The sequence below is a fragment of the Stegastes partitus genome, unplaced genomic scaffold (genome assembly GCF_000690725.1).
Source record: "Stegastes partitus isolate 25-593 unplaced genomic scaffold, Stegastes_partitus-1.0.2 Scaffold1464, whole genome shotgun sequence".
Lineage (NCBI taxonomy): Eukaryota > Metazoa > Chordata > Actinopteri > Pomacentridae > Stegastes > Stegastes partitus.
Window position 1 is genome coordinate 112236 of NW_007579195.1, and position 13194 is coordinate 125429.

General features: G+C 43.4%; 1 protein-coding gene across 1 annotated transcript in view; it reads right to left on the reverse strand.

The window, feature by feature from the left end:
- Window positions 1–13194, reverse strand: part of LOC103370671 (CUGBP Elav-like family member 2) — a 124368-nt gene that overhangs the window by 91208 nt on the left and 19966 nt on the right. The window contains exon 3 of the mRNA XM_008299800.1: window positions 9347–9429. Coding sequence (XP_008298022.1) covers window positions 9347–9429 — 83 coding nt within the window. The remainder of the gene's footprint in view (window positions 1–9346; window positions 9430–13194) is intronic.

A 13194-nucleotide genomic window follows, 5' to 3' on the forward strand; every position in this document is an offset into this window, starting at 1 on the left:
GTGTGTGTGTGTGTGTGTGTGTGTGTGTGTGTGTGTGGTCTCGGCGCGATGGTAGCTTTTAATGAGCCCCACGCTTCTTATCAAGCTTGGCGCTCGACAAACGCTCTGATCCGCCCACATGGAGGACGGGGCTCTGCGTCTGATGCCTCCCCCTCCTCACCCGACACCCTAATCAACCTCCCCTCCCTCCCTCACCCTTCCTCCGTCTTACAGTCAGAATGGAATATCCTTGAGAGAAACTGTGAATCAAAGGCCTTTTCATCCCTTCTCACAAAGAGATGGAGAGGGAGAAAGATGGAGGGAGAGATTCAACAGGACAAAAGAGGGAGAAGATAGAGAGAGAGAGAGGGCAAGAGGTAGAAGGAAAAAAAAGAGAAAAGGATGAAAAGACTGAACTTCTCCGAGCTGGAGGGCACTCCAGAGGACACGTCCTAGATTAGCTTCCATCTCGACGCCGCCGCCGCCGCCCTCCCTCCAACCGTCAGATGGGGGGGAAAACAGCGGCCCCGGGGCCCTCTCGGTGGGGCCGGCGATGGGGGGAAGACACCGGGCATTTAGACATCTGTCAGCCGCTAATGAAAGAGTTCAATTTAGTGGAAAATCTAAAACAACCTTGTCTGACAGGCTAGCCTGACAGGCTTTAACTCGTCTCAGCGTGGAGGGAGGGCGGGAAGGCGGGAAGGCGGAGTGGATCAGGAGGGGGATATTAAAAAAAAAAAAAAAAAGAAGAAACAACACAAGGTAATGCAATAAAGCCAGACTGTGCCGGGGCATATGCTTGCGTGCACATGAAAGCGGTAATGTGTTGCGCCGTGCAGGGGCGTGGATCAGGCGCTGCAGCGGGGGACGGGTCTTATGGCTTCACATCGCTCCGGGGGTACGGGGCATGTTTCTCCACGATAGATGGGCTACGGTAGGGGTTGTGTGTTGGTGTGTGTTGGTGTGTGTGTGCAGCCTATTTAGACCTCGCCGGCGCTATTAGGAGTACGAGCGGCGAACACACGGCTCTCCAGGCAACGCGAGCAGACGCAACGCACTTTGTCTCCGCCCCCCCAGAGCTTCATTAGCGCGTCATTAGAAGCAACTTCAGTGAAAGCTGCTGTTCGCTCAGCAACGGTCCTCGCCTATCTGTCGTGGCTGAAAGGACTCCATGTGTGCACGGATAACTCATTATTTTTATTTATTTTCTCATTCTTTTTTTTGTTTTTTTTTATGGATTAATCCACCTGCTGGTTTATGTGCGACGCTGCCGACAGAGAGAAGGAACGTCGAGACGCGAACATGGACAAAAACAACACGGATACAAAAGCGTCATTTTTTTACGATTTACTCCAGTGTCCTCGTATGAACTACAACATCTAAATCATATGAAACTGTAGGAAAAAAATTGAATTCCTGGTGGCCACATGCACACAACATGGTTTCAGATGGAGCATGTGGATTTCATTTTATGCAGATGAAAGATATAAGTTTGTGGAGCAAAGGCCTGCAGCTCGTTGTGTTGTTTTAAGTTACATTTTTTTCCGCTAAAAGTACTGATAAAAACTCAGTATCTGCTAAAAGTAGGTTAAAAAAGGCATCAAAAAGCCTTAAGAGTACTAATAGATCAAAATATCAAGTGAAGTTCAGGACAAAAAGCAGAAAATATGAAGTAAAATGTACAATAAAAATAACAGAAGTGTAAAATATGAGTCAGTCGTAGCAAATTTAGATCACAGATGTTTTTAAGATGTCTGGATTACGCATTTTAAACAAATGTTTTATCATCTTGGGGAATATTCTTATTCACTTTCTTGGGTAGTGAAGAGATGATGGATACCACTCTAGCATCCAGTAAGCTTAGCTTAGCCTAGCTTAGCACTAGGCCAGTCACAGTTATTACACAATCACCTCTTTACAAGTATTTGATCTGACTGCGATCATTTTGCATAACCATTAGCATCATTTCCATTCACTTATATAAAAGCAGCAAACAGAAATGTCATATTTCAGACGCTATTTCCTCATTTTCCACCATTTGCACCATTTTTCTGACATGGTTTAACCACACCAACTGTTTATCTTGAGGTTCTTAACATCTATTTTTCGACTGATTGCATTTCAATTAGCATCTATTGACTTTTAAATCATAGATTTAACACTACTGTGGACACATTTTGGTTTTAGGCCAAATAAAAAAACAATAGAAAACAGTTTGCACTTAAATAGCACTATTTGCCTTTAGCTGGGGCAACATGTGGTTCAGCGTCTTGCCTGAGAACACTTCAGCGTGTGGACGGGGAATAGAACCACCAACCTTGTGACTAGCGGACAACTCAGGCTACCATCTGAGCCACGACCACCCAAACAGAAACTACCTGCTGGTCACCACTGATCTCACAGACTAGAACCTGCCCCCCAAAATCAAAGGAACTGCGCTTTAAATCATGTTTATCCGATAGATTCCACTTCATTCATGTCAAGGACTGTCTGCAGACTCGAGTTTGTCGTGGAGTTCCACAGGGTTCTGTGCTAGGACCGATACTTTTCTTTCGGGGTTTTCACTTCTATGCAGATGACACCTGACTATATTTATCTATGAAGCAGGACGAAAGAAATCAGTCAAACGTCAAGTCTTAAGGACATAAAGGCCTGGATTATCTGTAATTTTATTCTTTTAAATCCAGACAAAACTAAAGCTATTGTATTTTCCCTTAACGTCAGAGAAACTTCAGCTTTACTGTAAAAATCCCGACTTATTTTCGACTACTATATGTCATTTAACTCACATAAACCAAATCTGCAGGACGCCCTTCTTTCACCTGCACAACATTGTCAAAATTAGACCATTGTCTTTCAGATTTATGCTAAAAAAAAAACAACTCCATGCTGGTGTAACTCCTTATGATCAGGTTGTACCAATAACTCTAAAAAAAAAAAACACCCGCTGATCCAAAAAGCTGCAGCCAGAGTTCTGACAGGACTCATATTTCTCCAATATTAGCCTCTGCTCTCGGGCTCGCTGTAAAATCCAAAGTAAAATTTAAAATCCTTCCCCTTCACATACAAAGCCCTTAATGACCGAGCTCCATCTTATCTTAAAGACCTTATTGTAACCACATCGTCCCAAAAGAGCACTTGGCTCTGGGAGTGCAGGCTTACTGGTGCTTCCAAAAAAGGGCTTCCAAAAGGAGAAGAGAGAGCTCAGTAAGTCGGAGGAGGCGATTTGCTGGATACGCAGCAGAAAGGTGGCAGTAAAGGGAGCCAGGAGGACTAATCTAAAACTAGTAGGGGCATAAAATGAACAGAAAGAGACAATTAAGTCGTTGATCACGGGTGTTTCCGCTGCCAGCTTCGCGATCCTGACAGCCCTATTTAGCACAAAAACCAGAAACAGAGGCGGGCAGCTCACAAATCAAGAGGTTGCATCTCGGTTGTTTCATCAGTGTAAACAGCATGAGCCTTTGCGAAATCTGTACAGGAAAAAAAAAACGGAGGTTAAAAAGCTAAATCGGCTGGGTTACAAGTTGGAGCCGCCTCGTCATCACGGGCGGTCTTGTTTGCTGGAAACTCGGCTGATCGGCGGCTCCTCGCACAATAAGTTGTGATTGCAAGAGAGCCGACCGACCCAAAAACACAAAGAGATGGGAAAAAAAACAACTGTCAGTTTTGATTTTAGGTGAAAACAGGCGAGCGTTGGCGGCTCCTGTTCTGACCTGCATCAGCTGTGGAAACATGACTTCACTGCTGGCGTATGACGGGCAGGTGTGGAGTCGACTCCAAAAAAAAATAAAAAATCCATGCATTCGTTTGGTTAGCATGACAGCTGAGGAGCGACGTAGCGCTTTTGTAGCTCTATTGTTTCACCTGGCTCTGCTCCCGTAAACCCCTGCACTTATTGCCCTCCTGGAAAAAAAAAATGGCAGCCATTCAAGCGTTTCTGCCCTAAACCAACATGGCTGCCAACACCGATGCCCTCTTTTTTTTTTTTTTTCTTTTCTTTTTTCCCCCCCTCCAATTTGGCGGCCGTCCAGCTTTCCACTCTGATTGCATCTCTCCCTGTTAGGGCCTTGGGTTTGGAAGGAGAGATAGAAGCCAGCGAGGAGGGAAGAGTGCCAATACAAACATTGTTCCGCTGGCTTTTTACAAGCCAGGAGAGTGGGGAAGTTAATAAGCAGGTATTGGTTTTTAACTGCGGCCCGTTTATTGCTTTGCCCTCGAGCGTGCTGGAGTGCTCTACTCCACCTTTTTTCCCGTCCATCTGCCCATCACCTTCGCTAACCTCCCTCCCTCCATGTGTCTGCTCTCCTTTTGTCTTCACGTTGAGCAATTAATTCGCCATCATCTGTTTTTTCTCCCCTCCTCCTCCCCGTCCCTCCTCGCCTTCGCCTCATCTTTTTTTTTTTTTTATTATTATTATTTCGAGCTCCGGTTTTAACCACTCGACGATGTGTCATTACGCCGCTATTGATGTGCAAAGCGTGCGTTTGAGAGCGAACTGCATTCATCGGCTGTGTATTAAATTTAAATCCGTGCCGGACAAGTCGGATATCAGGCAGTCGCCGCCGTCCGGCTCCGACGTGATGAATGCGTCGCCGGTTTATTGTGCTTTTCATCAATGTCGTCCGGTTTTTAATGGACAGTTTTAATTTTCCTGCTCTTAGGAGCTGCTTTTCTTTTTTTTGTGTGTGTCATTAACGAAACTGAGTTTGATCGAGACTCCTCCAAACCGATCTCACAGCTGGGATCTGTTTATCGTATAACAGCGACAACCTTTACGAGCATTAACAACCGTTTTGTGGGGTTGTTTCGTCCCTTCAGGCTGCAAACATGCTGCCCTTAACCTGTGATTTCTGGAGATTTAACACCTGAAAGACAACTTTCAGGAGTTAAAAACACATTTCAAACCCTTTTGCATGTTTCCTGGCTGTAATAATTTGATCTTTATCCAGATTTACAGTCGAATCCTTCAGAAATATGTGCAAAAAAAAGCAGCAGGGTAATTTCTTTACTTTCAAGCTTTTATCTTGCTAATGAACAGGGTTAGCCACACATGTGACACCTTGTTTTTTCCAGAACAGGTGTGTCCATGCAGGTGTTCCATCATTTTGCATGATAAAGTTTGCAGATTATTTATATTAGCCTTTATATAAAGGGAAAAAGACTATTTCGTCTAATAAAATTGTGATGTTTTTGCATGTATCTCATCTTAAAATAGTGGCAGCAGAGATGTCTGTACATGAACACGTAGGGGAGACTGTCTGGAGTCTGGAAATACCAGAACCATGATGGTGGGAAACTTAGAATTGGAGAAAAATACACATACAAGTGTACAGTATTGTACTTGCAAAGGCGGTAAACCAGGCGAAGGACCTTTGCTGGGTAGGTCACGGCATCCTGTTTCATTTGATGTGTGTTACATCTCGCTGCGATAAATACTTCAAGAGCGACTCAACCGAGCAGAAAGAGACGAGAATTTGGATGCAAAGTGCGTCCGTTGGGCTCCGAGGGTGAGAGGAGGTGGTGGTGCTGCCGAGTCATGTTTGGATCTCGAACGGAGCGCAAAACGGTGACGCGGCGTTTTTTTTTCACGCCGTCCCGCTCAGAGAAAATGAATTAAAAAAACCCAGAGTATTAGCTCGCAAAGTAGCTTTTAAATCAAAACCCAGCTGCGAGGATGTAAATATAACCGAAGAAAAGTCCACATCAGTCAAACTAAATGTGATTGTAAGGAGCCTGAGTGCTTTAATAATGCAGGAATTTACACTAATACTCTCGTTAGGCCGCCATAACCATGAAAAACGCCGCCGCCGGTTTCATCACCGTGTCCTATTAGTTGATATAAATGTCAACGAATGCAGAAAACCGCCTTCCTGCGCGCTCGCTCGCTTTGTTTTATGTTAAAGGTGGAAGAACCTCCGACTGCATCGCGCCTCCTCCACTCCTAAAACCCAGATTTACCGCCAGCTGACATCAAAAAGCTCCAAACACAACAACCAGAGATGCTGCAGGAGGGAGAAGGAGGAGGAGGAGGAGGAGGAAGAGGGATGACCAGACAGAAAAAAGCAAAAAAAAAAAAGGCGAAGGGAGGGAGGGTGTTATGGTGTAGAAGAAGGCGATTTCATGTTCCTATAATCCTGAAACTGCTGCAGTATGTGTCCTCCCCAGGGCTGCTTCACACCTCCAACAAGGGATAAGTGACTAACTCTCACAGCACAGGCGCAAGAAAACAGAGCGAATTTAACATACTTCCACGAGCAATTAACACGGTGACTCCGTGCAAAACAACAAGCTTGACTCCGAATCGGGCGGCCCGAGCAGAAATCCGGCGCGCGGCTCTGATGGGATTCGCGGCATCCGCCCCGCACCTGCCCAGGAGGGCTATCCGCTGATCCAACTGACTGAAGCGGGAGAGTGCAGGCGCTCAACTGATGAGATTCCAGTTAGCCGGCGCAGCCAAGGAGAGAGGCGGGGAAGCAGCCAATAACCTGAGCAGGAGGGATCTGGGGGCCTCTAAATATCCACCCAGGGCTACGAGCGCGAGAGCTCCAGCACCGCTTCCTCTATTGCTCTCCCGGGCCGCACGACGGAACAATATTGGAAAACGGAGCGTCAACATGCTTCCTTGCAATCAGCGTCCAGAAAAAACAGAGCGGAAAACAGATGCAGGGAGCAGTTAAACGCGGTTCTGATGGCTGTTGTTGCACAGTGAACATGAAGCGACGGGCGGGACGTATGTTAGGAAAGAGTTTTTGGTTGTTATTAATAACCCGGACAACAGAATGACATCATCTCATGCCGTTACACCATAAAGTTCACAAACTGGACGGCTCCATTACGCCAATTTATCGACTGGTTGAAATATTTTTACAAGATTCTGTTTTTTAGGCACAGCCATCACTGGACGGGTCAGCTTGTAAAACATGCGTCCATGTCCGGCCTTCAGGGTTGCACCACAAAGCAGCGTAGTCGGTGTCATGGTCCTTCTAGACTAAACAGGATTATGTTGTTCCTGTGATGAAACAGTTAGCGTAGCCTGCTACATGTGGCTGATAAAAGGAGGCGTGTTTCCATGATTTCCGTGAGGGCGATGCTCTTTGACTGCTATGTTTTTATAAGTACGTCATTTTTGCTCAGGCTAGTCGGCTTGCTTCCTCTAAATGTAAGTCTGTTTTGTGTTTCATTGCAGTTTTACAAAAAAAGAATGAGATTCACGAGGCAACAAGTAAAATAAGTGGTTAAAAGAAGATGTGCGTCTCTGGAGTTTGTCGCGCACCATGCTTTGATAACTGTCTCGTTATATTGTTTAGCTGACTGGCTAGCTAAAGCCCCGTTTTAGCGAAGTGTCAGCTTGTGTCAGCTGGCTCAGCGAGGCCTAAAACAACATTCAAACCTTATTGGTTATCAGCTGTCTTTGTTAACCAGGTTCTCTTCATGAAACTCTAAATGTGCTCCCATTAAAGGTGACATTTGACACGACATGTGATTCTTCTTCAACACAAAATGAAGCTATCGCTGCTTTTTTTCAAGCTAGGAATATCCTGATTTGGTTTTTCTGCCATCAGTTCTGCCAACAATTGGTCATAAATTCAGTACCGTTTTCTAAAATAATAATAAAAGTAATGCACATTAGTTGTAGTACCTGGTTGCTCCACTAGGTGGCGCATCTTACTCTTCAACACTTTAGCAACCAGAGGAGGCGTCGCTCAGAATACAAGCAGCTCAGGGGCACCATGACAAAGACGTATGTGATGCTTAATGACGTTTAAAACAAGCTAGGACCCTGTTTTGATGTCCTGGTGGCACATGATCTATAACCGAGCCGTGCAAATCCTGTGTCCATCCACTAAAACAGCAATATCAGCACAGGACTAATCCCAAACCAATCAGAACCCAGCAGGTTAGCTGTGCAGCTACCACGGTAGGCTAGCTAATCTTTGTGACATTAAAACCTCCGACTTTAGGGTCAACATAGGTCGCTAACTCTTCAATTCCCCCTAATAGGACATAATCATTCTTTCATCCTTCAGCTCAGGCACATAAAAAGCTCCACGTCGTCTCTGTTTCATGCAGTTCCACACGTCCAAAGTTGGGTTTTGCACATTTCTTTTCACCAGGAAACACTTTCTAGACACGTTCAGGATGCACACGCTGCTTTACGCTAAGACACGATGTCCCCAACAAACAAACAAACAAACAAACAAACTTGCTTCTATCCGAGAATCGTACAAACACAAACCGTCTGGACCAGAGCGAGCATCAGAACATTCTGCACAACTTTAAGCCGCAACGTGTCAATATCCAGAAGAGCTGCTGCTGTTTTTATAGTGACCTTAATACAGCAAATAAGCAGGTTTTACACCATCACTGGTTTCATAGGTCACACTTGTGCACATTGTTTTTATTTTTTACTATATTTGCACATTTCTTATTCTACTTTTTTTTACAAACTATTTATTGTCTGATAGCGTGAATGTACTGGTGGAGTGTTAAAAAAAAAAACTTAGCATGAAAAAAAACTGGCTGTAGAGGTGCCAGAAAACATACACTTTACAAATTTTGGCAAAAATATCCTCAAGATACATAAATTTCTTTACCATGGCAGCAAAATATCTGTAAAATAATGCAGCAAAAGAGTAATTTTGCAGCCGCACATTGCAAAGAACTAGTTGCTATGTGGACATTATTAATATTAATATTTTTACAGTCAAAGTGTAAATTAACGCTCTTTATCTTGTGATTTTAGTTGTTATCTGTAATTTAAAAGAAACAGGGATGATAATAATTTAAGTAAAACTATAATTTTTCTTTCAAACAACAACTAATATCTGTTAAATATTGATGTTTTTGGAAGATTTAAATACAGCAAAACTGTAATTTTAGCTGATATTATCTCTAATTTAAGTAAACAAGGCATATTTGTAAAATAACCAGCAAATTATTTAAAGGATTACACTTAAAAACATTTGTTTTTTTGCAGCGCTGCGACTTAATTCCAATGTACAACAACAAGACAGGACTTCCATTCAGTTCAAGTCCCGTGAACACAAACTAAACCAAATCTGCTCGTGAGAAAAAGCAAAAACCCTTCGACACATGTCGGCGTCTTCACTTGGGCTCCACAGTTTGCACTTCCTGCCACGAGCTAACGCTCGCCCGCTACCGGACGCTCGCACGCCTGCAAACAGCATCAACAGCATCATCAGCATCAGCAGCATCAGCAGCGATGCAACACGCAAACATCCGCACAAACAGACGTGTGCAGGTTTGGGCGGAGCCGCCTCGGGCCGCCGCCGCCGCCGCCGCTGCTGGAAGTGTGTGATTAGAGCAGAAAGTAGGCAGAGGAGAACCGAGGACACACACTCACCCCTGTTAAGGTCTTTATGTTGTGCAGTGCATTCTGGGCTTCAAGGGCAGCTTTCCTTGTGTAAAATGTGACAAAACAGCAGCCTGGGGAGAGAGAAAAAGAGAGAGAGGAGGAGAAAGAGGGGGGATGAGCATAAGGAGCAACAAAGAGCATTTTCTCTATTCATCTGCTTGGCATCACCTGTCGACACTGGCAGACGCCGAGCGAATGTTAAGGACAAAAACATCCGAGCGGAGGGGAGGCGGAGAACCGCGTTTGGATTTGTTTCAATGCTGATGACTCGAAGCCTCCGGGAAGCTCGTGCTCGGCGGCGTGCGAACAGACGACAATGAAGTAAAATAAAAAAGAAGAAAAAAAAGAAAAAAGGAGGAGGAAGATGTGGGAGCAGCGGTTGTCGTCTCTTCATTAATCCTTGAGTAATCAGCGAACAGTTGCTTTATTCTAAAAGGAGGCATTCATTCACTTATTTACGGCGCCTCATTCAGGAGCTCCTTCCTAAATTATTTAGCGACACGCAGGTCAAATAGAAACCTGACAAAACATCCAGGAAGTGAAGAAGCAGCTTTTAGACGCCGACATGTCAAAGAAGCTGCTCCACAGTCCATCAGTGGCTTAAACTTGTGAACTCCACATTTATTTATCAGAGCAAGAAACCGTAAAAACAGAGAGAACCGCTGGAGTTTCGCTTTTCCGCTGGTCCCTGAACTACTCATCAAGCTTAACCCCACATAAAATCATTTTAGTCTCATTTAAAAATTAGCCAAAAATCAACCCTTTACTTTTGTGATATTCTGTAAAAACCTAAAAATTCTTCGCTCCTCGATGCAACTGTGATGTTTTTAGTGACTCGACTGTCACAAATGTTCATGTCATGAAAATTCATGGACTTCTCGACTGAACTGCAGGCAGTGTTCATACAGAGCAGCAAGTATGGGGAAGAAAAATATAAAAAATAAACAGTTTGTATTAAAAAAATTCTGTAAAAAACAAATAATTCTGTGCATTTTGATGCAAGTGTGAAGTCATGAGTGACTCGACTGTGACCGACAGCGACACGACAAATATTCATGGAGCTTTCGGCTGAACTGCAGGCAGTGTTCATCCAGAGCAGATAGAAAACTAATTAGAAATGACTTCAAACTGACACAACTACAACCTGCAAACCAGCCAGGAAACTATATTTTAAAGACGTTGCGCTCGACCGTGATTCAGTAATTTAACCGTCTGAACCCCCAAAAAACCCACCAGCAGCTTTGAAAGATTTGTTGTCTTTAAAATTACACTAACTTACACTAATAATCAGAGCCAGAAACTGTGAAGACAGAAGAATCGTTGGATTTTGAGCTTTCAGCATAAACTCCTCATCTATGATGCACCATTAATTCAGGAAACCAAACCAAATGTGAGCTTCAAATGATGATTTTTCATTAAAATCATTTTATTCTGTGTGTCTCTTTTTTTTTTAAAGTCATAAATGACCTGTTTACAGGAGCACACCTGTAAGAAACAAACACATTTGAGCTAATTGATGCGTCGGAGAAGCCATTTGTGGCTCAACTGCAACCAGCAGTGATGTGAAAAATGAATCAAGGACTTTTCGGCTGAACTGCAGGCAGTGTTCATCCAGAGCAGACAGAAAACGAGCATCGAAACACATCATAAATGACTTTTAAGTTAAATTAAATCCAATCAGCACGGCTAAAACCATCCAGGTAACATGAACGCAGAGACGGTGGTTCAGTAATTTAACTGTCTGAATCCTAAAAACCCACCAGCAGCTTTGAAAGATGATTTTTCAATAATCGTCATGCTGCGAGTAATAAATCCCAATGCACATCGTCAATATTGATAAATGATGATTTATGTTACAGTAAAAGTGCTTTCTTAGGTATGAAAGATGTGAACAAATGCAAACATACTGTAGATATTTCATTATTTATATTTTATGTTTGCATTAATATACATGTTTCCATACTGATCTACTGCTTTACTTCTACACAGCCTGAAGTTCAGCCGAAAATCTTCTCCATGTTATAGTCTGTTGCACCCGAGTCACCAATAGTTTGCACTCGAGCGCACATAATTTTTAACTAAATCTGGTCACGACAAACACAAGTTTTGAATTGACACATGTAGAATAAAGCGATTAATTATGAAATATCACGATTTTAAGCTTCAGTTTGGTGACGTTTCCCAACGAAACGAGTAGTTCAAGGACTGTTGGAAACTTCAAAACCCAGTGACTTTCTGTGTTTGTGGCCCCTGTAGATGGTGTCATATCGGTGAGCTTTAAAATAAAACATCCCAAAACATGTTTTAAGGTTAAACTTAAACTCATTATCCAACAGAAAAATCACATTTTCCTCATTTTTCATGATAAATCTGCAAGAAAAGTCCAACTGCGACTCGGATTGAGGCGTTCGTGGACAGTTAAGAAACTCTCTTTGTATTCAAAACATGTAATTTGAAAAAAAAAAAAAAAGAAAACCAACACTTCCACCCTCGGTTTCGGAGCTATAAAGTTAAATATACGTCAGCGAGCCACAGGTGAGCCTCAGCATCCTCCCTCCAGCTCCTGCACCGTCGTGTTTGCTGCCTTCCAGCTCCGCTCATCTGTTAATTTTGTATTTATTTGTCCGCCGACGAGCCTGGCGCTCCATTGTTTACATCTGCTTTGTTGTCCTCCCCATTGTGTTTAAAATCAACTCGGCGCGAGCGAGAGCCGGCCGGTTGTCGGGGCTGTTTTTTTTTTTTTTTTTAATTTTTATTCTACATTTCTGCTGCCCGTATCGCACCACGTCAGCCCCGATGACACTTTGCCCTGCAGTGCATCTTAGTGAAATCCAACAGTGAGCATCTGGAGCAGGTTTAGCATCCGAGTCCCAGAGTCCCTTTGATGAGGCTGGGAGCGTAATGGATCTGAATTCCTGCGGTGTCCTCTGGGTGCCAGGGCTGCTGAAAGAGTTGGCCCCTCGCCTAGCGTCAGCAACGTGATTGGTGTTGTGATTCAGACGGCTGTGCAGTGGCTGTGTATTAACGGGGATAACTCTCAGCTTAGTGCCTCGTTTTTTATTTTTTATTTTTATTATTATTCCGTGACCCCCAGCGTGAAAGACAACTCAGGGTGTCACCGCGCTAAACCCCCAAAGCCCTCCGCTCCGACTATCAGCATCAATTTACCACCAAGAGTTTCACACCAGCTCCTAACTGGTTACAGGCGCCGAGATAAGAGGGGAAATTAGTCATGACTGACAGACGACGGCGGGGCAAAAATCTTTATGATATTATTCCATGTAGGTCACCGAACTGACGCGGCACAAAAAAAAAATCTTTAGCTAAAGCGCTGGTTTCCGCGTGGCATCCCATTATGAAAACTGGATGAAAAGTGAAGGAGAAGGTGAAAAAGTAACACAAATATGGGAAAAACATACTAGAAAAGAGATTAAAACCAAAGAAATATTAGTGGTAAATGGGATTATGAGTTGAAAATGATGCGAAAATTCTGAAAACTGCAGATGATCTATCAAAGAAAATGGAAAAAACCAAAGAAAATGGAAAAAATCAGCCCCCAAAATTAAAAATCCTCCTTGCTAATGAAAGGATTGATTACATTTACCCTCTTCTAATGAATAAAAGCCATAAAAGTGTAAATTCAGGTCACGAAACTGATGCGGCACCAACAAATCTTCAGCTAAAGTGCAGTTTTTTTGCAGATCATCCCATTATTGGGATAAAGACTGGACTAAAAGTGAAGAAGAAGGTAAAAAAGTAACACAAATATGTGAAAAAATACTATAAAAGGGAGTAAAACCAAAGAAATATTGGCGGTAAATGTGATTATGAGTTAA